The following is a 26152-nucleotide window of genomic DNA, read 5'->3' as shown; positions in this document are numbered from 1 at the left end:
TCTGGAGATTCTTAAATGTGACTCAAAGCCAAAAATACAAAGGAAAGAAAGAGCCAATGACCTTGAAAAAGACCGTCATAAAAATAGTTATTCTGTAGCCCTAGTCTGGGTTTACCAAGGGCTTTAGAAGGGCCAACTGGTAAAGCCTCACTTTGAGATTCACAGTGATTTGAGGGAAGCTAGATTCCTTAGTCTTTGTGTTTCTTTTCTCAGGACTGGAAGCCAGGGCCTGAACAGTCATCACTTGTAACCATGTCCCTCCCCCACCTCTTGCCCAGTTCTCCGTTATAGGAGCTCCAGTTCCAGGGCTATAATATTTTCTCAGTTGGTCTTTCTCTGGAATTCTTTCCTTTGATTACGTAAGCTCCCACTGCAGTAAGCCAGGAAGTCACAGTTCTCTTGCTAGTCCAAATTGATTCTGTAAGTCCTGCCTACTCTCTAGGGAAGAGAATTCTCAGATTCTTTTAGCCTGCCAGGGAGGTGGAGCATGGGCTGGCTGAAGCAGTGAATTGCCTCTAAGAACCTCGTTTTCAGCTCTGACTCAGCAATTTCTTCTTCCTGGAGCTCAGCCTCTTCCACAAAGCGCTGTCATTGCCAGGAACCTTCGAGTCATCCTCCACCACCTGCTGCTGGAAGCTGTCATTTCATCTTTTGACAGCTCATCTAAAACAGGAGGTGTCAAAATTGCTTTCTCTAATGAGATAGAATTCAATAAAATTGTTCAGTCTTCATTTAACAGAAAATACTGTTGTTTGTTTAGTTTATACCAAACAGACCCGAGAGAACAGTTCACATTCTTTCTTGCCATTTATTTTATTTTTAGTGACTTAATGTTTTCCTTTATATTGGAAGCATGTTACACCTTTACTGGCAAATCTGGTTCAGACCTGAATGGGGGAGTTCTGAAGAAGTGCAGGAAACCCTTGAAAGCCAGCCTATTTGTTGCCCTCAGTCTCTCTTCCAAAGGCTGGAGCTTGGGAGGTTGATGGGGAAGCAGCGCCACCTGTCGGCCTTTTAAGTTACAGATTCCAAGTAGGTTCTGTCTACCATGGCAGTTTCAATTTTGTGCTATGATTCCTTGTATCCCTACAATCAGGAACAATAACCTGCCAATCATCATGAGATGAGATGTCTTCTGACTTTTGAAATGACTGGATTTCTAGTTAAGTTAGTTTTCTATAATACATGTAAAAACCCTGGTGAATTATTAGTACTTATGTAGTAGTAACGTAGTGGTATGGTATTTAACTCAATTTTTAAGTATAGCCAAATTATGCCATGGATAGCATTGTAAAGTTGGATTTTCAAGGGAGAAAATGGAAATGGGCCCTAAGAGTACTGTTAAAAGTACTCTATTTTAAAAGTAGATTAAACTCCCAAGTACTTTTATTAACTACTTGAGGTCCACAAAACCCCAAGAACCCATTCAGATTTACTCTACGCTGTATAACATCAGGACTCCTTTAGAAGGGCTTTTATTAAACGTGGGCAATATGCCGAGGACCCAGTCATCCCTTGTATTCTCACTGAGTCCTAATGCCCTGAATGAGGCAACCTCATAAGGCCTGTTCCAGGGCAATGCATCTCAAACTCTGCTGTGCACACAAGCCACTTGGGTCTCGTTAAAATGCACTTACTAATTCAGTAGGTCTGGTGTGGGGCCTAAGATTCTGTATTTCTAACAAACTTCCACTTGATGCCAATGCTGTAGGTCTGTGAGCTTGCCTGCTATGGATATATTTCTTTATTCATATTCCACCCACTTAACTTGAAAGAAGAAAGCAGCCTATTTCTTTTCTCCACAATTCCTTTCTTCTGCTCCCTGCCCTATCCTTTCCTCCCCTTCTTGAACAGAAGCTGCTTAGCTTAGCAGTGGCAGGTATCCCTTGAGGATTTCGTTTTTAAAAAATCATTGAAGAGGTGTAAAGGACCCTGGTTGCTGAAAGGAAAAGGAAGAGTGACTGGGCCTCCCCCAGGTCATCCCAGTCTTGAGCAGGCCCCTGGGAACAATTTACTGACTGACATAGTCTCCAGAAAAATGACTCAGGTAAATATCTGCTAAAGAGAAGGAACATTTATACAAGTAGATATAAGTCAGAATATTATCTTTGTTGTTGTTGTTCCATGTGTCACCAGACCTCTAGATATCTTGGGAAGGTAAACCCTTATTAAAGTAGATTTCTCCAGAGCTCAGTGTTTATACTCAGAACATGAATGTTATACCTTATTTTTTGGAACCACTTTTTTTTCTAGGTAAAGTCATGAAGCTGAGCCCCAAAGCAGAAGAAGTAGCTACATTCTTTGCAAAAATGCTCGACCATGAATATACTACTAAGGAAATATTTAGGAAAAATTTCTTTAAAGACTGGAGAAAGGTATTGTAGTTCATGTATTAATATCCTAGCATCTTGCAAAAATATTGATCAAATACTAAGTAAGAAACTAATTTTACAGCACATCCCTGGATATAACATTTGAGTTTATGAATTGTATTATGTTAAAGGTTTTTTTTTTTCTACTCATTTACTTTATTATATAGGATTTCTATCCAACAAGAATGCTTACATTTCTTCCCTCCCACTGTCATATGGCTGCAGGAGGGAGTTAATTGGATTTGGCCAAAAGAAACCTCAGCTCCAGTTGTGCAAGGGAGAATTTGTCTCAGAGGCTTGCATTCTGTCTGCTGTTGCAGAGAGATGTTAGTGTGATGCCCCATCCTTCTTGATTCTTATTTGCGTTAGGTACTTTCCGCTCTTAAAACCATGTATCCTGTATCTGCCTAGGTGATTTTAAACAATCTTATTCTCAATTTGGATAATGTAGGCAGAGGCCGAGCTGAAGTTTACATTCTGAATAGCTCTGGAAATAAGGTTTAATAAGTGAATAGAGTAGGGATAATGTTTCTAAAGGAGACTGGGTATGGGAATAGTTCTTCATTTCTGTTTTTTCAACTGTGGTATTCATATGCCTAGAAAGGATTGTGGCGATGTGCCAAGGAGTCCAAGATACTACATAAGAGTTACCTTTTTTAATGATAACTGATTTTAAACATTTTACTATCAGATAAATATTTATCTATATCCTCCTCCTTCCTTCCTATATAATAAGAGAGGGATATGCTAATTAGCCTGGATATGCTAATTAGTTGTGTATGCAAATTGACTAGCACTCCAACACACAAGATGGCTGCCCCCATGTGGCCACAAGATGGTTGGCAGGGGAGGGCAGTTGGGGGCCATCGGGCCGGCAGGCAGGAGCAGTTAGGGGCAATCAGGCAGGCAGGCGAGCAGTTGGGAGCTGCAGTCCTGGATTGAGAGAGGGATGTCTGACTGCCCGTTTAAAGGGGCAGTCGGATATCCCTCGAGCGGTCCCAGATTGGAGAGGGTGCAGGCTGGGCTGAGGGACACCCCCCACCCCAGTGCACGTATTTTGTGCACCGGGCCTCTAGTATACATCTACACTAATAAAAGAGAAACATGGTAATTAGCGTACGACCGCTACCCTTCCCATTGGCTAATCAGCATATCCTTATGCAGATTAACTGTTAGCCAAGATGGCGGCCGGCAGCCAGGCAGCTGGAAGCTAACATGAGGCTTGCTTGCTCCAGTGACTGCAGACTCCAACGTTCCCCCCCTGACTTGCCGGCCTCTGAGCTGCAACTCTAAGAAACTTTGTAACAAATATAGAAGCTAAACAAAACTCCAGAAACCAGCTTTCAGCCAGCCGGGATCTCAGAGCTGGAGTTATACATTGTTTCGATTATAGAATGCAATCAGCAGCAGAAGCCTCAGAGCTAGAGCCAGAGCTAAAGCTGGCCCAGAATAAAAAAAAAAAAAAGGAGTGGTTGGGAGCTTCAGTCAACAACCGCCAGCCTGAAAGCAGCCCTCAGCCCCTCACCCAGACTGGCCAGGCACCCCAGTGGGGACCCTCACCCTGAAGGGTGTGTGACCAGCTGCAAACAGCCATCATCCCCTCATCCGGGCTGGTCAGGCACCCCAGTAGGGACCCCCACCCTGATCCAGGACACCCTTCAGGGCAAACAAGCCGGCCCCCAAGCCTCTATCTTATATAGTAAAAGGGTAATATGCCTCCCAGCACCGGGATCAGCGGAGCAGCGAGGCCTCCTGGCACTGGATCAGCATGACAGGGGGCAGCGCCCAAACCCCCTGATCGCCCTGCAGCTCTGTGTGTGACAGGGTGCCGCGCCCCAACCGCGCCACCCCCCCCCCCCACACACAGGCCCTGTTCTGTGTGTGACAGGGTAGAGCCATAACCTCCCCATCGGCCCTGCCCTGAGTGTGACAGTGGCGGCGCCCCAACCCCCTGATCGGCCCTGCTCTGTGGGTGATAGAGGGCGGCGCCCCAACCCCCTGATCCGCCCTGCTCTGTGTGTGACAGGGGGCGGTGCCCTAACTCCCCTATCAGCCCTACTCTGTGCGTGACACGGGGGAGCTCCTAAAACCCCCTGATCGGCCCTGCTCTGTGCATGACAGGGGGCAGCGCCCAACCCCCTGATGGGCCCTGCTCTGTGCGTGACAGGGGGCAGCGCCCCAACCCCCTGATTGGCCCTGCTCTGTGCGTGACAGGGGGTGGCGCCACAACCTCCCCATCGACCCTGCCTTGAGTGTGACAGGGGGCGGTGCCCCAACCCCCCAATCGGCCCTACCCTGAGTGTGACTGAGGGTAGCATCACAACCTCCCAATCCGCCCTGCTCTGTGCATGACAGGAGGCGGCGCCCCAACTCCCCAATCAGCCCTGCTCTGAGCCCAACCAGGGGCTGCACCTAGGGATTGGGCCTGCCCTCTGCCACCCAGGAGCAGGCCTAAGCCAGCAGGTCGTTATCTCCTGAGGGGTCCCAGACTGCGAGAGGGCACAGGCCGGGCTGAGGGACCCCCCTCCCTCCCCGAGTGCACAAATTTTTGTGCACCGGGCCTCTAGTATATATATAAAAGCCTAAGCGACCGTCTGGTAGCTATGATGTGCAATGACCAATGCAGGAGCTGCCGAGCGACAGCAACTTTGCAGAGTGCCCTCTTGCACTCTGGGACCCCTCGGGGGATGTCGGACTGCCAGTTTTGGTCCAATTCCTGCAGTCCAGGCCAAGGGACCCCACCTGCCTGAGGGACCCCACTCACTCCATAGATGCCCTTCAAGCCCCAGCGCCACCCCAGTTGTGGCAGGCCAGGGAGAGACCGTGGGAGGTTGGCTCCAGGGTGTGTCAGGCCCGTCTCACCCAGCCCTGGCCCGCTGGCCACCTTCTAATTAACTTTTTTTTCAATGTGCATGAATCTGTGCACTGGGCCTCTAGTCCTATCTAATAAAAGAGTAATATGCAAATTAAACGTAACTCTGCGACAAAGATGGCGGCACCCATAGCGGCGGGGCAGGACACTGGTGGCATCACCCTGGCAACGTGAACCCAGCAGGCATTGCGTCGGCGACCTACGAGCAGGCAAGCACGACTGCAGGCAGCCCCCAGCAGGGCCTACTCCCGGGTTGCCGTGGCGATCCATGAGCAGGAAAGCGCTGCCCACAGGCATCCCCCAGCAGGGCTTGCTCCCGGGTCGTTGCCGCGATCTGCGAGCAGGCAAGCACGGCCTGCAGGCACCACCCCACCCTGGCCACAGCTCAAGGGAGAGAACAACAGGCAGGCGAGGTCAGGAGCCTGAGAGATCAACACAGAGGGGCGCCTGCTCCGAGCCTCCACAGTGTGGCTGGGGGCATGTCCCCAGCAGATGCACACACACACACACACACACACACACACACACACACATGGGGCGCCTGCTCCGAGCCTCTGCTGCCAGACTGTGGCCGTCAGTAGGACATCCACTGAGGGCTCCCAGACTGTGAGAGGGGCCGGCTGGGCTGAGGGACCCCCACGCCCCAGTGCACGAATTTCGTGCACTGGGCCTCTAGTTTTATAATAAAAGGAAATAATAAAATTATATATTTTTTTCAAATCTCACTAATTTAGATCGACTACCTATCCAGACATCTTTGACTGAAGAAATGATGCTTTGCTATAATTGCAGGGAAATCTGAGGGCTTATTAGAGTATTTACCTTTTTCTATCTCCCCGTTTTCTTTTGACTAGGAAATGACTAATGAAGAGAAGAATATTATCACCAACCTAAGCAAATGTGATTTTACGCAGATGAGCCAGTATTTCAAAGCCCAATCAGAAGCTCGGAAACAGATGAGCAAGGAAGAGAAACTGGTACCATTTTTTAAAATTTCTGAGGAGTTTGGAATAGGGATTGGTTCAGCCATTTTTCTTCTTGGTTCTTATAAGACAGCTTTGACTTGAGTAATCTCACATGGCTCTGTACTAAAGATTTAGGATTCTCAACCTAATGGAGTAGATTTTCTTCAGGGTTTTGTGTAGACTGATGTGAATAAGCACTTTGATGGTTCAGTATAAAAACCCTGGTGCTGCTGACCTAAAAACTCCCAACAATATAGTTTTTAAGGATTGACAGATCTGTCTCACTCACAGTGGCTTCTGGATGTTAGAGAGCTATGATAGATCAAATACTACTGGCCATGTACCTCCCTCTTCTCTGATCTACTTTACGCTGGAATCTAGCCATGCTTATTTATATGCATCTTCCAGCCTTGACCATCCTTTTTCCTGAAGGATCTTTTCAGTATCCAGCTGGGATGTCATTTTTTTCTAGAGCAGTGATGGCGAACCTGTTGAGCTCGGCGTGTCAGCATTTTGAAAAACCCTAACTTAACTATGGTGCAGTGTCACATGTAGAAATTTTTTGATATTTGCAACCATAGTAAAACAAAGATATTTTTTATATTTATATTTTTAAATGCCATTTAACAAAGAAAAATCAACCAAAAAAATGAGTTCATAGGTTCAGTGGATAGAGTGTCGGCCTGTGGACTGAAGGGTCACAGGTTAGATTCTGGTCAAGGGCACCTACTTCAGTTGCAGGCTCCATCTCAGCCCTAGTTGGGGTGCATGCGGGAAGCAACCAATTGATGTGCGTCTCTCCCCCTCCTTTTCACTCTCTCTAAAAATCAATGGAAAAATATCCTTCTGTGAGGATTAACAACAACAACAACAAAGTACCAAGGTAATCTATATATATAAAAGAGTAATATGCTAATTAGACCGGATGTCCTTCTGGACAACCTTCCTGACAAAGCTGGGGCTGCAAGTGCCAGCCAGTGGTCGAAGGGAAGCCCCGGTCCTGGGTGTCAGAGGGAAGCCGGTGCCAGCAGCCAGGGGAAGGAAGGCCTACTCTTGCATGAATTTCATGCATCTGGCCTCTGGTATATTTATAAACATATATCCTTAAAGATGACAGAATCAGTTTTGAATTTACAGTTGAATTAGTCCTTATAGGTAGATATTTAGAGAAATTTTATTGTATTTAAGTTTGAAAATTCTATTAGAGGTTTTTCCATAATTGAATTCATTTCTTAGCAACTTTTAGACTTTACTTTGACCTGTTCTCACACAAGAGATTAGAATAAGTAGAGAACAGCCATTTGAACCCATTTTGAGTATTTTCTTTCTGTCTTCCAGAAAATCAAAGAGGAGAATGAAAAAATACTAAAAGAATATGGTTTCTGTATTATGGATAACCACAGAGAGAGAATTGCCAACTTCAAGATAGAACCGCCTGGGCTTTTCCGTGGCCGTGGCAACCACCCCAAGATGGGCATGTTGAAGAGACGGATCATGCCTGAGGACATAATCATCAACTGTAGCAAGTGAGCCCGGTTCATCTTTTGGGCCAGAAATGAAGTGGGGGCTTCCTTTGTTCTTAGTAGTTGGGAATATTTCCCACGTTAGAGAACTGATTAGGGCAGCTCAGTATTTCCATGTGTACATCTCCAAGTGTGTTTAATGTATTGATTGGTGAGGAAGAAACTTGGACGTATATGCTCAGCAGATTAATCCACATTAGGTCAAGAAAGGTGAAATTGTTCCTCATGTGTCCTCATTTCACTGCCCTCCTGTTTTGTTATTTCCACAGAGATGCCAAGGTTCCTTCTCCTCCTCCAGGTCATAAATGGAAAGAAGTCCGACATGATAATAAGGTTACTTGGCTGGTCTCCTGGACAGAGAACATCCAGGGTTCCATTAAATACATCATGTTGAACCCCAGTTCAAGAATTAAGGTAAGGGGTGGCTCAGAGCTGCCCCAGTTAGTGGGTAGTTTCTTTTTGTTGAAATGTAATGTTTTCAGACTTTAGAATCACTTGGACAAATTAAAAACCCTCCCCACAAAAAGAAAGCAAGTACTTTCATGGTTAGCATTATCCAGTGACCTCCCTAACATGTATCCATTTTTGCATCACATTGTAATCTTGCTCATTTATTCACAAATATTTGCTGAAATCCCAGTATGTGCCTGACACAGTATGTACATGGTGCTAGGAATGGTATTAGTAAACAAGGTAGCTGCCTTCACATTGCCTGCTAGCCAGTGTTCAGAATGTACATGTATATGGGCTTCTACAGCTCCTTTCCTTTTCCTCACCTTTCCTGGCTCTGAAGAAGGGAATGTAATTGCTCTGAATCCAAAAAAAGTTGTAAAATCTTACATAATCTGACTTGTCAAGGTTTCAGGTGAGTAGGTTCCACCAGGACCAAGTGGGATAATGCATATGAAAGCCTGTCACCAACTGCTGAACACGCACATGCTGTTATTGAAAGGGGAAAACTGGGAAGGGCAGTCAGTTCTTGTTAGCCAGCAGGAATACCCTGCTTGGGAGAGTCCCACAAACTTCCTTCCTTAGATATACTATGGAAATGTGATCAGCAGACTGAAAGAGAGATGAGCTCCATAAGAAAACAGTCAAGGAATTAGTTCCATGTAGACTGTGACTGTTTACATGCAGGGGACTGGGACTAAAGACCTTCTTAATCTTGGTTTATAGGTCATTAAACGTTTGTTTAACCAGTAAGGCCATAGCTCAAAAGGCCATGTATCTTAGACTAAACTGCACCGTTTTTAGCTCATAATCCTGTGTTCTAATGAAAATTGCCCATTTATGTTTTCTTCATTTTGAAAATGTCACTTTTTCTAGTTTAGAGTAAGTAGAGAATCAGAAAGAGAACCTCATGGTGAGCAAAAGTGAATTCATGTAAAATGTATTATATTGTATTCCCTTTTGAAATCCCACACAGGTGGATAAACAGCGGTTTTAGCCCTCAAAGAACTTGTGGTCTGGTGGGCAAATTCAGTAAGAATTCAGTTATACTAGAAGAAAGGCATATATTAAATGCTTTAGATAAATAGAGCAGTTATTCTCAGCAGTTAAGAGGCCAGGAACAACTTTATGAAGGATATTCAAGGAAGGCTAGAGAGGGATGCAGGCCAAATCTTCAGACATTTCCTGAAGGTTTTTTATATTATCCTAAGTCCAATAGGAGGCCAATGGGTCTTAAAGAGGGTGAGTAATACCAGGTTTGTGTTTTAGGAACCTGTGACATAATTGATCATTCTGACTGCTGCTCTATGGATTAGATGCAAACAAGTAGGGAGACTCTTTAGTATTCCAGGCAAGAAATGGTGATGACCTAAAATAAGTGATGGCAGTACTTCAAGGGCAGAGATTTGTGCAGGTTTCTGGATGATGGTTATGGCAGTGAACCTAGAAGTCACCCCCATGTAGGTCCTGCCTAGAACCTTATATCCAGTGGCTGACTCTAGTCAGCTGGGTTGTGATCCTAAGAGTCAAGAAGATGGTTAAAGACTTGGCAAGTGGTATTTGTTGAGGGGAAAAGAAATGTGAATCCTTCAGCTTTTACAAGAGGCCCATTGCACGAAATGTGTACACTGGGGATGGGGGGAGGTGTCCCTCAGCCCACCCTCTCGCAGTCTGGGAGTCCTCGGGGGATGTCCGACTGATGGTCAGCTGCCGTGGAGGCGGGAGAGGCTCCCACCACTGTTGCTGCGCTCGCCAGCCATGAGCCCAGCTTCTTGCTGAGCGGTGCTCCCCCTATTGGAGCGCACTGACCACCAGGGGGCAGCTCCTGCGTTGAGCGTCTGCCCGCTGGTGGTCAGTGCACGTCATAGCTACTGGTCGTTTTGCCATTAGGTTGATTTACATATTAGCCTTTTATTATATAGGATAGGATTGATTTCAGAGAGGAAGGGAGAGGGAGAGAGAGAGAAAAACATCAGTGATGAAAGAGACTCATTGATAGGCTGCCTCCTGCATGCCCCAGATGGGATCAAGCCTGCAACCTAGGCCCGTGCACTGACCAGGAATTGAACTGTGACCTCATGGTTCATATGTCAGTGTTCAGCCACTGAGCTACACCAGCTGGGCAATGGATTCTTTTCCATTACAGAGGGTTGACTGAGTAGGGGAAGAGGACAGGGGGTTAAAGGCAGCCCCTCTACAGTGGATACCTTGTTTTACTGAGATGGTTTTGATAAAAACCTTGGCTTGGAAGACCAAAATAGATACTTTATTTTTTACAAGTATTCTGAAACTTGCTCAAGTGCATTTTACTCTGGATTCTGTTCAGGGACACTGAAGGCAGCAAGTATAAACATACTTCCTGGAGGCCCGCCCTCCCCTGCTGGACCTAGACAAGGTGGCTTCTGCCTCATCCCCATCGCTGGGTCCTTATTTGAGAGAATCCTGGATCCCTGTACCAGAAGCCCAACCAACATATGAGGAAAAGTTGGTCTTGTGGTAGCCTCTGTGAATGAATTATTTGTTGGGTTTTCTAAACCTTGTTTCAGTGGCATGACTAAGGGACTGAGGAAATAAATTCTACAGGACTTGGAAGAGTCAGAGTCAGGCTGTGGTGGGCCTCTGTGCCTTTTAGAGTATGGGGAGAGAAGCCCACTTCTGAGCTGGAGACTGTATTGTTGTAGATGAGCCTTACATGTCTAATCTTATGTGTTATGTCACGGAGATGTATTACTGACTTGTTCACAAGGACAGCTTTTATCACACCTGTTCTTATTCTTAAATGTCAAAGTGTACTGAGAAAAATCTGTGAGAAATTTTCAGCTTTCCATTGTCTGGAAATAGAACTTAGATATTTCTTCTGTATCACCAAACGACTAAATCACCCACCCACAACAACATATAGCTACTAACCTCTTGTTTTATTGCCAAACAAATACATATAGCTAGTCCACACTCAGTGTGGGAGGGTGCTGACAACTCCTTAGTATACTTGAGTGAGCTTTCATTTCTGAGTGTTTGTTAGGAGAAGTAGAAGACATTTCTTGTTCTATGTACCTCACATTCCTACGTGCTCGGGCCAGTTACATTGATCACAGTTCTTACATCTCAAGGACCACGTGTCATAGGCAGGAAGCAGGCATATGTGGTTTAAAATCACTACTCCTCTTTTGTTGTGGGGTAGGGGAATTAAGAGCATATTCTTGGGTTCTGAAATTCCATCCTTGCATTCATGTCCATATAGTGTGTTTTAGGCCTGGTAATACTTCTGATGCTCTTAGATTTCTTGGATATTTTTTCTCTCCTTACCTTTCTTTTTTTTTTTTTTTTTTATTAAATCTTTATTGTTCAGATTATTACATTTGTTCCTCTTTTTTCCCCCAATAACTCCCCTCCTTCCAGCTCCCACCCCACCCTCCACCCTCACTCCCCACCCACTGTGTTCATCCATAGGTGCATGATTTTTGTCCAGTCACTTCCCGCATCTCCTACACCCCTTTTCCCCCCAAGAATAGTCATTCTATTCCCTTTCTATGTCCCTGATTCTATTATAATCACCAGTTCATTCTGTACATCAGGTTATTTATTCACTTGATTCTTAGATTCATTTGTTGATAGATGCATGTTTGTTGTTCATAATTTGTATCTTTACCTTTTTCTTCTTCTTCCTCTTCTTAAAGGATACCTTTCAGTATTTCATATAATACTGGTTTGGCGGTGATGAACTCCTTTAGCTTTTCCTTATCTGTGAAGCTCTTTATCTGACCTTCAATTCTGAATGATAGCTTTGCTGGATAAAGTAATCTTGGTTGTAGGTTCTTGGTATTCAGCACTTTGAATATTTCTTGCCATTCCCTTCTGGCCTGCAAAGTTTCTGTTGAGAAATCAGCTGACAGTCGTATGGGTATTCCCTTGTAGGTAATTGAGCCTCTTTCTCTTGCTGCTTTTAAGATTTTCTCTTTGTCTTTTGCTCTTGGCATCTTAATGATGATGTGTCTTGGTGTGGTCCTCTTTGGATTCCTTTTGTTTGGGGTTCTCTGCGCTTCTTGGACCTGTAAGTCCATTTCTTTCTCCAGATGGGGGAAGTTTTCTGCCATTATTTCTTGAAATAGGTTTTCAATATCTTGCTGTGTCTCATCTTCTGGCACTCCAATAATTCTGATATTAGACCGCTTAAAGCTGTCCCAGAGGCTCCTTACACTATCTTCACACTTTCGGATTCTTTTTTCATTTTGCTTTTCCAATTGGGTGTTTTTTGTGGAATCTTTGGTTTGATTATTGTGCTCCTCTGGTCTGCTATTGGGTATAATATTCTTTATTTCAGTCCGTGTATGCTTACTTTCTAATTTCTTTATCGTAGCATCGAGGGTCTCATTAGTTTTCGTGAGGCTCTGCACAAATTTATGGCAAGCCCTCAAAATTGCGATTCTTAGCTCCATATCCTCCATTTCTGTCATGTTTTTTTGTCTCCGCATCTTTTATGCTTTCTTGGTGCACCCCTTTGTGGTCTCGGTGCACAGTCTTGTTCTAGCCAAGCCTTAATTGTTGTAGTTAACACTAGAGGGATTTGACCTCCAGGCCGACTGGCTATAGGAATCAGCTGTATGGAAAACGTCTGCCTTCTGGGGAGGCGCTAATCCAGCCTTTGCCTGAGGCGATCGGCAAATGGCTGTGCGCAGGGCCTGGGCGGGGCGGGATCAACAGGGCAGGCGGAGGGAGCAGTTATGGCCGCGCTCAGTCCCGTTCCCAGAGGCTCTGCTTCTCAGAACCCCGGCAGCCGCTGCAAACCTCAGAGAGAAAGCTGCCCTCAGGTTCCAACTGATGCCGGATAATCCCGCTTCTCCCGTTTGAGTCTGGGTCCCTAGAGTCTCGCCCGGATCCGGAGCCCAGAGTCTGAGACTCACTCCCGACAGAAAACGACAACCGCGCCCTCAGCCACCAGCCCGCTTTGCGCGCGCACCTCGGTACCTTTGTATTTTCCACACTGCGCCGCCTCTGAGCCTCGATTTGCTGTTCTCTTTCCTTCTAGTTGTAGAGTCTCTCTTCAGCCAGCCTTCCTGTGGTTCTGGGTGATGTCCGTTCAGTCTTTTAGTTGTATTTTTGAAATGGTTGTTTGCGGCAGCGGTCTCTGGTGTTTACCTACGCCGCCATCTTGGTCTCCTCCTCTCCTTACCTTTCTGACTTGATACTAATTGATGCAAGATTTCAGCCTTTTCACACCCTTTTAAAAGTCTTTAATTTGCTTTAGAATTCAATTTTTAAACCTTCCACAAAAGCTCTAATGTTTACAAAGAAAAGACTTCCCAGTAACATTATTTCCCTCAGTCTAATCAAGAATACTTTTAAATGCAGAAGTTAGAAAATGGTGCTTAATTACGGCTCTTCCTAGAAATCATTGTGTTCCTTCATAATTACATGTTGTAATCTTTGGTTCTGCTTCCTTCACAGTCTCTTCCATCAAATTAAATGGTTGTCTTGAATTTAATGAAATTCAGTTCCAGTGGAAAACTGCTGTTGGGTCACAGATTCCACAGTAAAGCTGTGATGGGGGTGTTTATACCCTTTGTGTTGACAGAAGTCAGTTTGGGGACATGCCATGTGGGCCTTTCCCAAGAATGTAAACATTTCAAAAAGTGAAAGCCAGAGGCTTCCTTAGTAATTAGGAGTCAGTTGAGCTTGATAGTAAAACGGGACCGCATGAGTTCCCATCAGGTTAAAGGCCTGAAAATTTTTCTTTAGTACCCTGCTTTTCTCCCTTGCTTAAAATCTCAAGTTTCTTCTCTTTGGTGCAGAGCCCTGAACTTGGTATTTACAGTCTATCATTACTCACCATCCCTAAGCAATCCACCTTTGGGGTTGGGTCTTTGCAGGGTGAGAAAGACTGGCAGAAATATGAGACCGCTCGGAGGCTGAAGAAGTGTGTGGACAAGATCCGGAACCAGTATCGAGAAGACTGGAAGTCCAAAGAGATGAAAGTCAGGCAGAGAGCTGTTGCCCTGTACTTCATCGACAAGGTGAGAGCATCTGCCTGTCACATTGCCTGATGTGTTCAGCTTAACAAAGATGTAGGGAGCGTTTACTCCTCTGGGCCCCATGCTAAGTACTGGAGAGTGACAAGCCAACACCCGGGGTCCTGCTCATCCAGTCTCTGGTCCAATAGGGAGGGTAGAAATGGAGAGAGAGAGTCAGTCCATGTCTGGTGCTGTCTGAACAGTCTGCCTGATAGGAGAGTTTGCCTGAACCTGACTATGCCAGAAATGCTGTGACATTCTCAAACTCTTTCTATGAGCCACCAAAAATAATTGGCATCACATCCCAACACAATTATATTTGTGTTTGTGTAACTGAAACAAAAGTTGCACAAAGCAATGCTTTTGCTGTCCTATGAGCAATGAATTTTGATATTTTCCTGTTTCTTGTAAAAAAATAAGATTATAACCCTTAAAATGGGTTAAAATTCTGCTAATATGTCACAACTACAGTTTGAGAGACTGTTCTAGAGATCAGTTTCTCAGTATTCTTCAGAAGAAAAGATTCCATGTTTTTCCCCACAAGTTTTATACTTTATATATTTGAGCACAAATTCTAAATTGTCTCAAAAATTAAGCAAAATTAAGAAACTAACTTTTTGAGTCTGATTGCCAAGACTAGAAACACTCCCTCAGTTGCTGCTTAAAAAAAAAAAAAAAGTCCTTCCTTTCCTCCATTCCCAGTTGAGAAGACACAGTAAAGAGGTTGGATTTATAGGGAAGTTTAATATCCCCGTGACTCTTCATACTTCATTTTATAGGGAAAGAAGCAACAATGCAGAATCCAGAATTCCCAGGCCTTGCAGAATAATGCTCTGTCCCCAAATAGAATTGAGAGGATTCTGATTTTGGTTTCATAGAGATCCTGTGAGACTGAAGTTTCTTCATTCATGCTAATCTTTACATCTTCTCTCACTTTCTCCTCCTGGGACAGCTTGCTCTGAGAGCAGGCAATGAGAAAGAGGAAGGAGAAACAGCGGACACTGTGGGTTGCTGCTCGCTGCGCGTGGAGCATATCAATCTGCACCCGGAGTTGGATGGCCAGGAATATGTGGTCGAGTTTGACTTCCTTGGGAAGGACTCAATCAGATACTATAACAAAGTCCCTGTTGAGAAACGAGTAAGTTAATGTGGCCTATTTTTTATTCGTTCATCCATCCATTCAACAAGCATTTTTGTTGAGTGCTTTTTGTGTGCTCTGTGCTTTGCTGGGCACTAGAAAAACACTCAAAAGAGAGGAGAGAGGTATTGTTTGGTGTCCCTGCCCTCACCCCCAATTCCTGGGAATGAGGGCCATCTCCCATAGCAGTATTCAATAGAGTATGCTGTAGAGGTTGGCCCTCACAACAAACTCAGCATAAGATTGAACCCACGATGTCATTTTAATGATGTAACCACATTTCCATATCCCTTGGTCATGTTGCACATTTGTTATTTGTTGCTTGGCTCAACTTCTCCCCAGGTCCTGATTGAGTGAAAAAGTAGCCTTTTGGTGCTTAGATCTCTAAGCCTATAGCTGAAGAGGTATTGCAGCTCAGTGCACCTCCCCTCCCCCCATATTGGGCTTTAACCAGAGACCTAGAGTGTAGGATCCAAGTAATACAGCCCTTCGGGCTGAGGTTTCATCAGTAATGTGGGCTTTACTGGCGGTTGCAATGCTCCAGATGAAATAAAGCTAAAGGGACCTGGCCGTTAAATGTAAATCCTGAGCTTAGATTGGATTCCACATTGGGAGTGGTTGGAGGGTGAGGATATCATTAGGTCAGCTGAAAGAATTGGAGTATGAACAGTAGATTAGATAAAAAGGTATCACTAAATTTATGAAGCTGATAAATACTGTGAACCTCCATCCTGTGTAAGTACCCACAGATTGTTCAAAACAGATAATTAGCGCACACGTAGAGAGAAGGAGCCAGCAGACATGCACACTGCACAAATGGTAAATGAGTTTGGGTAAAGAATGTGGTGCCCCTAGTGCTTTGTGGGTTTTTTTTAAAGTTATAATTGTTTCCAAAGTAAAGGTCTTAAAAATTATTATTTCTTGTAGGTTTTTAAGAACTTACAACTATTTATGGAGAACAAACAGCCTGAGGATGATCTTTTTGATAGACTCAATGTGAGTGGACAAAGTGCACTGGGTTGAAGAGGGGCCCAGCCAGAGCCCACAAGCTCCTAAAGGAGAGGTTTGCCTGGGGTGACTTGGGCTCTCCCCTCAGCTTATCCTGTGGCGTCCTCTATGCTCTTCCTCCCTCGGGGCATACAGTGAATCCAGGGCCAAAGCCCTAAGATGAGGGTAAACAGACCCTGCTTTTATCCTCCTCTGATTCCTGCAAGCCTTCCCTTGGCTAGATGCCAGCCACCTCTGGAGACCCCAGACCTGTCCTTCATATCCTATCAGGGAAGATGTTAACAAGGAAGGACACATTTGCTTTATGGGCCTGCTTAAGATTGAAGTACATCTTAAGGAGGTATCATGAACTCTACATTCCAGAATTCTATTTCACTTTTCCTACCTTCCGTCTGGCAGAGCAGTAAACTTGGCAAGGTCGTGATGCACTGGCATCAGTGTCCTCGAGCTTGCCAGAATGGGTGGGGTTGTGTGGCTTTTACCATAAATTCCAACATCCTCGTTGCTTTATCTCATCCAGACTGCTATTTTAAATAAGCATCTTCAGGATCTCATGGAGGGCTTGACTGCCAAGGTGTTCCGTACCTACAATGCCTCCATCACGCTACAGCAGCAGCTAAAAGAACTCACAGCCCGTAAGTACTGCTTGGCCACCCAGGTCCCACACCCTGCTGGTGATGTCCAGTGCCCTTGTCCCACTAAATCCTAGGTCTGTTCCACATTTTCTCTTAACATTGTGACTGGAAACCTTTCCCTCCATCCCTCCAGTAGAGAGCTAAGGCTTAGTCTGTATAAACATAAGACCAGTGCCATTTCCCCCATTCCTACCCCAGCTTCTAGTTTCAATTTATGGAATGCTGACAGGGGCTTTCTATCTGCTCTGAAAATGCCTGCACTTTCTGTTTTATATGTATGTTATTTTAAAGCTCACAGAGAAAAGACATAGTGTTGTAATGTTCTGTTAAATTGGAGAGTAGGTTGTCATGGTTACTAAAAATAATATCAGAGCAAATCCTTTCCTTGAGGTTTCTGTCAATTTTTTCCCTTATGAGTAGGTTGAATTCTAAAAACCAGCTGCAGAAGGTATCACCACATTCTGCAAGCTTTTTTCCTGGAGCCCAGTCACTGCTAAATTCCTACTGTCCTCTATAAATATGTTCAATGGTTTTAGAATATGAGCCAGAAAAGCCAAAGATGGATATGTAGAAGGTCAGTATTTTAGGTCAGGATAAAGAATGACACAAGTAAGAAAATTCCTTGGCTAACACTTTTTATTGTACTTAAAAAAATATATTGCCTTGGGGTTTTAAAATGTAAAATTTATGGTCCCTTTGTCTTCTCTACCTTGGCTTCTTTCTGTCCCAAGTCCCTATTTTCTTCAGGTTACATTGGGTGGGGTAGGTTGGGAAGCGGGCATTGCAGCAAGCAGATGAGTGTGTAGACTTTTGATTTTGAACTGATTGGTGGTTTGGGGAAACTTGATCATTGGAGTGACATGAGAGCCAGTAAAATCATGAGGATGGAGCACTAGGGAAGGCACATGGGTATTTTCTCTGGTTGTACAAATTCACTCTTTTTTACTGTCACGTTTCTTTCTGTACAGCGGATGAGAACATCCCAGCAAAGATCCTATCTTATAACCGTGCCAACCGAGCTGTTGCAATTCTTTGTAACCATCAGAGGGCACCACCAAAAACTTTTGAGAAGTCCATGATGAACTTGCAATCTAAGGTATTTTGAATCTGGATGGTGGAGTAGCAAAATGAAGAGAACTGTCTGCCATGAGTTGATATTCTGAAAACAAAAGGCATTTTTAATTCAGCCTTCCAGGCTGGGATATCAGAAGGCCAGTTCTGGGTCTGTTCTGGAAGAAAGGTCTACACTAGAGCTAAACAAATGGAACTACTGATAGCAGTCATCCCTGAGGAAGACACTGAGTGCCTGGTACCCACTGTTCAGAAGGTGCTCATTCTGTGTGCACAAGTTCTGCATTGGCCACTTCCCATTTTGAAAAGCTCAGGTTGAAATATTGCTAATTGTCTGTATTATACACGAGGATAATAGATAAAGTCTTCACAATTCCTTGCCACAGCCCAGAAATACAATTATTTCCAAATTAGATTGTATCAAATTGAAAAGATGAAACAATGATAGTTAGTTTCCCCCCAATTCCAGCACAACGATTTTTATTTTTGCACATTCCACAGGGAATCATATTTTATGTAGCTCTTCTTCAAACATCTTTTGAATGCTAGGGAGAAACTGACATGCAAACAAATAGATACTGTTTCTCTTCTATGTGCCTTTCTCCTTCCTCTGACTCTGCCTGGTACTGAGCTTTTAAGCCACAAGACACACTGCACATTTGATGATGAGCTTTTTTGTGTGAGCAGTGGTTGCAGATCTAATTCATTCTTATGTACTAACCCACAGTGAGAATTTTCATTGCTGACAGACACATAGGGTTATAAAGGAAACCAACTATCATGAAATATACTTACCAAATATATTTTAAAGTCTGATATAGTAATAAATGTGCTTCCTTATTAACTTATTAAAATCATAAGGTGGTTCTAATAACCTATAAATTTCAAGGTAGTCATGAATATAAATGATACTAAGAGATCTGCAATAATTATTGATATGAAAATATCTGTACTATCTCTTGCTGATAAAATCATAGATACTACTTGTATCACATCACTATAGTTTGTTGCCCACATAATTGGAGGAGAAATGATGAATTTCAACTAGAGGTGATGAAATTACAGATGTGATATTTTTCCATTCATGTTCACAGAATTCTGTACTTGGACAAGTGGAGTTTAAAAACTGCTATAGAGTGAGACCACATACATATTTTCAGGCCCATCATGAAGTTTTGTTCTGTTGAAATGTCTTCAAGATAAATACCTAGTAGTAGTACATTTGAGTCAAAAGATACTCACAACCAATGGTCCTATCTAGCTTACCTGAAGGGATGCATACGTCCACAGTAAATTAATGTGTCCACAGAGCTCTCAAATCCTTGGACCATATGGTTGGCAGGCAAAGAAGCCTACAGACCACCCTTCCTAGCAGCTCCCGTTTCCTGCCACTCTGTTAAATGGCTGTCACCTGGTATCATTTACTCTCCTCATGTTGTTCTGAGCCAGAAATAAAAGCATGAATATTCAGGTGTTTACCTAATTCAGGAGACCCCTCCCTGGAGTATGAGGAGGTCTTTTGTTGACCTCACTCTGGAACCACTGCTTGGGCAGCCCAGGCTGCCTGCCAGACGAGCCCTCCAAGCCCAGGAACCCTCTCCTGTGTGCCCACAAAGCAAACACACGCCCCTTTGCCAAGTGAATCAATGGAGTCTTTGATGCTTTGAGAGAATTTGACATAGTCTGCCAACTTAGCATTCACAGAAATGGTTAAAAGATTGTGGTGTGTGGCATTTTTAGCCTAAGAAGAATCTGGCTAATGGTGTCTGTGATGCTTTTGTGTATAGAATCAGTTCCTTCAGCTTGCCTTTGGACAACATAAATGTTGGAAGTAAGCCATTCATAGTAAAATGCATTTAATGATTGTCTCACAATGGTAGCCTCTGTTTCCAATCTGGGGCTGTGTATGTGCATCTAATAGGCAATTCTAGGCTGAGAGCAACAGCCCAGTGTGTTTGAATCAGGCATGCATTTACTCTGCAGCGGTCCCCTCGACCTCCAGGTAAGCAAGGTGAGCAGGTCTCGGGTACCTGCCCTCAGCAGCGAGAGCTCACAGGTTTGGGTTCTAGTTCCATGGTGTTGCCTTCTGCCATCCTCAAATAGGAACTCAGAGAAAAGCTTAGGTTCTCGAGGTGTTTTTCAAGGGCTCTATCAAGCAAGAAAAGTTGCAACTGCCTGGTCTTTTTATTGACTGGGACTCCATGAGATTCATTTAGAAAAAGAGGTCCACTGCTAAAAATGTTTTCAAATCTCTGTTTCTGCGGAAATACTACTTTGTCTTCCCGTCTCAGCTCCCTCTGTCTTTTTTTACAAATCTTAACCAGAGGATATGTTTATTGATTTTAAAGAGGGGAGAGAGAGAAACATCAATGTGAGAAAAATCTATTGGTTGCCTCCAGTATAGGCCCTGAACCTGCAACCTAGGTTTGTGCCCTGACTTGGAATTGCACCCGTGACCTTTTGATGTATGGGACAACGCCCCAACCAACTGAGCCACCTGGCCAGGGCTCAGCTCCCTCTCCTTTTGAAAACAGAATGCCAAAGGCAGGACATGCCATATATCAGCTTGGAATGGACTAGCTGACCTTTTAGTTGCCATTTTTTAGTCCCTTGGATATTCTCTTCACACATCCTTTTTTTTTTTTCTTTAAATATATTTTATTGATTTTTTACAGAGAAGAAGGGAGAGAGATAGAGAGTTAGAAATATTGACGAGAGAGAAACATCGATCAGCTGCCTCCTGCACATCTCCTACTGGGGATGTGCCCGCAACCCAGGTACATGCCCTTGACCGGAATCGAACCTGGGGCCTTTCAGTCTGCAGGCTGACGCTCTATCCACTGAGCCAAACCGGCTTCGGCCACACATCCTTTTTCTCTAGAAGCTGACAGCTCCTTCCCAGAGTGCTGGCAGAATCTAAGAAATGAAGTGGGCTCAGTCAATGCAAGGATTCTGTCTCAGCTGCAGCATTCTTGGAATGAAGGCTGGGGCCTGGCTCAGGTTCCATTGGATAAACAGCTTGTCTATAGCCCTCTTGTCAGGTGTCTATGGCCACATTCATCTAAAAGATTAGCACCCACATTCCTAGCCCCAGCTGGTTCTCTTCCTGAACATCTGGATTAATGGAGCCCTGGATCTCTGCTTATAGAATGCTCATTTCTTGGTGGGTCACTGAAGAACATAAATGGCCAAGTAGCAGTCGAATTCAGCAGTCACTGTGCACCTACTCTGTGCTTTCATGAAGCCACCCTTGGGTGTTTTTACCTGGCAGACCACCAAGAGAGACTGCCTGCCTGGTAGAGACGTCTAGGTTTCATCTTCTGTGATACAGTAGTTCTTTTCTTCTCTCTAGGCGTCTTGTATTCCTAAAACTGATTGATGTTTTTCCCCCACCCAGATTGATGCCAAGAAGGAACAGCTGGCAGATGCCCGGAGAGACCTGAAAAGTGCTAAAGCTGATGCCAAGGTCATGAAGGATACAAAGACCAAAAAGTATGTGCCTGGTGGTGTGCAAAGCTGGGGGTTGGTTGAGAGAAAAAAGCATGTGTAATATGGGCCAGGTTTCTGGGCTCCAGCTTTTCTAGGGTTTCAGAATGATGCTTTTTGGAAATCTCTGTACTTGGGACTTTTCTGCTTTTACTGCCCCCTAAGTGGCAGGGTGGGGTTGCAGTGTTCTTGCCAGAGGCCAGGTCTGGTTCTTGATGACATCCATTCTCCCAGGGTGGTAGAGTCAAAGAAGAAGGCTGTGCAGAGACTGGAGGAACAGTTGATGAAGCTTGAAGTTCAGGCCACAGACCGAGAGGAGAATAAACAGATTGCTTTGGGAACCTCCAAACTCAATTATCTGGACCCAAGGATCTCAGTGGCTTGGTAAGCATTGAGCCCTTTGCTACTGGCTTGAGAAGGGTGGCGGGATTATGAGAGAACTGTGCACTTCTAGTGCTCTGGGAAACCTCTGCCAGCCTGTGCATACTGCAAAGGCATCAGAACATTCTGGATGGACTTCAGTGGTCAATGCTGTTACAGTGCCTTTGAGTGTATTTACGTATGTTTTAAAAAGGCAGGTGCAGTCCCCATCCTAGATAAGAATAGAAACTCTTCACCTGTATTGAAGGAAAAATATAAAAGAGCCCCTCACTTCAACAAAATCTCATATATATAAAAGGCTAATATAAAAAGTGTTCCCTCAGGAGTTCTACCCGGAGTTCAATTGCTCGCTATGATGTGCGCTGACCACCAGGGGGCGGCGTGGAACAAAGGAAGGCAAGGCCCCGATCGGCCCTGCTTGTCCGCCAAGCCTAGGGACCCTACTCGGGCACAAATTTCATGCACTGGGCAGCTAGTGTTTCAATAAAATAATTTACAAGTGAAGGAAGAAAGGTAGGAACAAGGAGAAAAAACAAAAATGAGAACACAGATTTGAGCAACCTATACAAAGAGTTAGAGGGACCTTTTAACAAAGGCAGATAAATTTTCTATGGTTTGCTCACTTCCTCCATCCCCTACCACACACACACACACACACACACACACACACACACACACTCACTCACTCACTCATAAAATAATATCCCCAAATAAGTGGCTTTTATGAAGATGCTTATTAGTTACCTTGAATTGCTAAGTTCTGGGACTAGGTAGAAGAATCATCCCTTGTGGCACCTACTCTTCTAGGCCTTTTTCCATCCTACTCTTGTACCCTATCTACTCTTTTGCCCTGTTTGGTGTCAGGGGATTGGTTAGTTTGCAAGGCACTATGGACTTGAGCCAGATGCTTGGGTTCAGTTTTCAGCTCTGTGCTCATTTGCTGCATGAGAACATAATTGTTCTACCTTGGTCTTTTTATCTGTATCTTTCTCATTTGTGCATTTGTAGTAGCAGCTACTTTCTCGTTCTCATCAGATGCATGTGAAGGAGAAGGCAGCACATCCAAGCCTTGGCCCCAGGTCTGGGCTATTGCTCCCAGAGACACTAAACCCCCCTTTTTCTCCCTTGTTTGCAGGTGCAAGAAGTGGGGGGTCCCAATTGAGAAAATTTACAACAAAACCCAGCGGGAGAAGTTTGCCTGGGCTATCGACATGGCTGACGAGGACTATGAGTTCTAGCCAGTCTTGAGGAGCAGTTCTGTGAAAAGGAACAGTGTGGTTTGGAGAAGATGGATAAACTGTGAGCCTCGCTTGCCCTCACACCTGATGGGGGAGAGGCAGCAAGTCTTAACAAACCAACATCTTTGAGAAAAGATAAACCTGAAGATATTATAAGGGAGAGCTGAGCCAGTTGTCCTATGGACAACTTATTTAAAAATATTTCAGATATCAAAATTCTAGCTGTATGATTTGTTTTGAATTTTGTTTTTATTTTCAAGAGGGCAAGTGGATGGGAATTTGTCAGAGTTCTGCTAGGCAAATTCACTGTTTCACTGACACATTTGGATTCTCTTAGCTACTGTATACAAAATCCGATTATATTGGTGCGTTTTTACAGTTAGGGTTTTGCAATAACTTCTATATTTTAATAGAAATGAATTCCTAAACTCCCTCCCCTCTCCCCCATTTCAGGAATTTAAAATTAAGTAGAACAAAAACCCGGCGCACCTGTTAAGAGTTGTCAATATCTATTGTCATGGGAATCAATTTTCATTAAACTTGAAGCAGTTGTGACATCGGCAGTGTTTTGGTTCAGACACCTGTTCACAGAAAAGCATGATGGGAAAATATTTCCTGACTTGAGTGTTCCTTTTTAAATGTGAATTTTTATTTCTTTTTAATTATTTTAAAATATTTAAACCTTTTTCTTGATCTTAAAGATCGTGTAGATTGGGGTCGGGGAGGGATGAGGGGTGAGTGAGTCTAAGGATAATGAAATAATCAGTGACTGAAACCATTTTCCCATCATCCTTTGTTCTGAGCATTTTCTGTACCCTTTCAGATAACATCTTTTTCATTTTAAACCCCAGTCTTTCACCTGAAAGATTTTATTGTATAAAAAGTGTCACAGGTCAATAAGTCTAGAGGAAAATGAGTATTTGGTCCAAAAAAAGAAAAATAATCAAGATTTTAGGGCTTTTATTTTTTTCTTTTGTAATTGTGTAAAAAAAATGGAAAAAAAGAACACATAAAAAGCAGAATTTTAATGTGAAAACATTTTTTGCTATAATCATTAGTTTTAGAGGCATTGTTAGTTTAGTGTGCGTGCAGAGTCATTTCCCACATCTCTCCTCAAGTATCTTCTATTTTTATCATGAATTCCCTTTTAATCAACTGTAGGTTATTTAAAATAAATTCCTACAACCTAACGGAAACTAAGTGTCTGCCTCTTTGTTACCTAGGGCTCCAGGCCAGAGTGGGACTCTGGGGTTGGGACTTACTTGGTACGGAAGTGGTCTGGTCTGGCTACTCTGGTCAGCAAGGGTGGGTCCCTCCCCAGGAGTCCTGCTGCCATGGGTGTAGGTCAAAGGAGAGTCAAAGTCCACACCCTTAGAATGAAGGCAGGCCCAGGAAGTGAGGGAGAGTGCAGAAAGTTTACAAGAACAGATGGGGTGCAGGGACTGTATTAGAAGGCTAGAGCAAGTGTATTTGGGAGGCAGATTTTGGGAATACTTTCCATGTGTGCTGGCCAGAAGCAGTAGAGAGCTTTGCGTTTGCTTGTGTGGCTAGACTTAACAGGAAGGCAGGAATTGAGGGTACTAAGCCAGTTAGGACACTGGATCCCAGAAGCCCTCTCCCTGGTGGAATGCAGACTTCTCCCTGCATTGATTGATTGATTGATTGAAAGACAGAGTGATCTGTGACCATTTCCCAGTGCTCTGGTACCCAGGCTGACCAGGGACCCTACAAAAATTGTTCCTTTCCTCATCCTAGGTTACAGCGAAGTCTGGAATTCAGGGTGAAGGATGAGATCTCTGGGTCCAATGGAGCAGGAAGGCCAGAGTGGTCAGAATTGGTCACTTAGCTGTATGCCCTCCTGCTAGCAAGTGCAAGTATGTTCTGGAGCAGAGCCATCTCCTTGATAGTCTCTCAACTCCCAGGGGCTGGGCCCACTGCAGATAATTGGGGGAGGGCGGGGCTCCTTTTTTGTCGGCCTGCATTTCATTGGCCAGTGGGGGGGGGGGGGGGGGGGAGGGCCGGAGTAGCATTCACCCCAGGGAATAAAGGAGGTTAAGTAGCCACCATGGCTTTGGAGCTAGAGATTGCAGCCAGGTTTTTTGTTTGTTTTTCCAGCCAGGTATTTTTTAATTTGGCGGTGTAGCTAGACCACTGAGTGTAAGGAACAGCAACAGAGAGGATCTTTCAGTGCCCAACTGATAAGCTTTAAGCTTTATGACTGGTGGGTGGGTAATGAGAAAGTAGACCTCAAGTTTGGGATTTGAGCAGGACCTGCCACAACTAGGACACAAACTTTGGTCCACAACCAGAAATCAGGGACAGGAGGCCTTGCAGGCAGAAGATTTTATTAATGAGCAGGAACTTGTGCCTACCTTTTCCAGTCTTCTGAGGGCAGGTGCAGGGCAACTAGGTGCTGGTTAAGAACAACTGTGAAGAGCATCCTGAATGGTGGCAACAGGCCTCAAAGAGGAAGCCAGAGAATGGGAAGCTGGCCTGGCTACTGGGCATGAGGGAAGAGGCTGAACAGGTAGGGAAAGGCCAGATGTGAAGGGCCCTGAAGGATGCTTGAGCATGGAGTCGGGAGACTGCCTCCCTTGCCTGTTTACCCACTGATTGGTTCCCTCCTCCCAGTTATGTTTTTTTATAACAACTTCCTCCTGTCAGGCCTTTCTGTGATGCTTGAGTCCGGCTGTGAGCAAAGGGAGATTGCGTTTATGTGCTGTGTTTCCCGCGCCAGACAGCTTGGTGCTTCCTTGGCTACTCTCCCTCTTACCCCCCACATCTGGTCAGCAGGTCCTGTCCATTCTCCCTGCCAAATCTACCTGAGGCCTCTTACACATTTAAAACATGAAAAAAGAAACCACAACTCCCAGCCCTTTCCAGCTACCACCTCCTCCCTCTCCATTTCATAAACAAGCACCTGGAATGAGTCATGGACACAACCCTGTCATTCCCCACCCACTGCAACTAGCTTCTGCTCCATCTTGCCCCCAATTCCCCTCTCC

General features: G+C 44.5%; 1 protein-coding gene across 1 annotated transcript in view; it reads left to right on the top strand.

The window, feature by feature from the left end:
• The window catches only part of TOP1 (DNA topoisomerase I), an 86129-nt gene extending 61786 nt beyond the window's left edge, over positions 1-24343 (top strand). The window contains exons 10-21 of the mRNA XM_070420972.1: positions 2254-2375; positions 6099-6221; positions 7548-7735; positions 8002-8146; positions 14050-14193; positions 15143-15328; positions 16256-16324; positions 16857-16971; positions 17940-18067; positions 21440-21534; positions 21763-21912; positions 23045-24343. Coding sequence (XP_070277073.1) covers positions 2254-2375; positions 6099-6221; positions 7548-7735; positions 8002-8146; positions 14050-14193; positions 15143-15328; positions 16256-16324; positions 16857-16971; positions 17940-18067; positions 21440-21534; positions 21763-21912; positions 23045-23147 — 1568 coding nt within the window. The 3' untranslated portion in view covers positions 23148-24343. The remainder of the gene's footprint in view (positions 1-2253; positions 2376-6098; positions 6222-7547; positions 7736-8001; positions 8147-14049; positions 14194-15142; positions 15329-16255; positions 16325-16856; positions 16972-17939; positions 18068-21439; positions 21535-21762; positions 21913-23044) is intronic.
• Positions 24344-26152: the final 1809 nt, after the last annotated feature.

The sequence above is a fragment of the Myotis yumanensis genome, unplaced genomic scaffold (genome assembly GCF_028538775.1).
Source record: "Myotis yumanensis isolate MYYU_CA2020_CCGP unplaced genomic scaffold, mMyoYum1.0.hap1 SCAF_7, whole genome shotgun sequence".
NCBI classification, from domain to species: domain Eukaryota; kingdom Metazoa; phylum Chordata; class Mammalia; order Chiroptera; family Vespertilionidae; genus Myotis; species Myotis yumanensis.
This window is presented reverse-complemented; position numbering and strand designations above follow the sequence as displayed.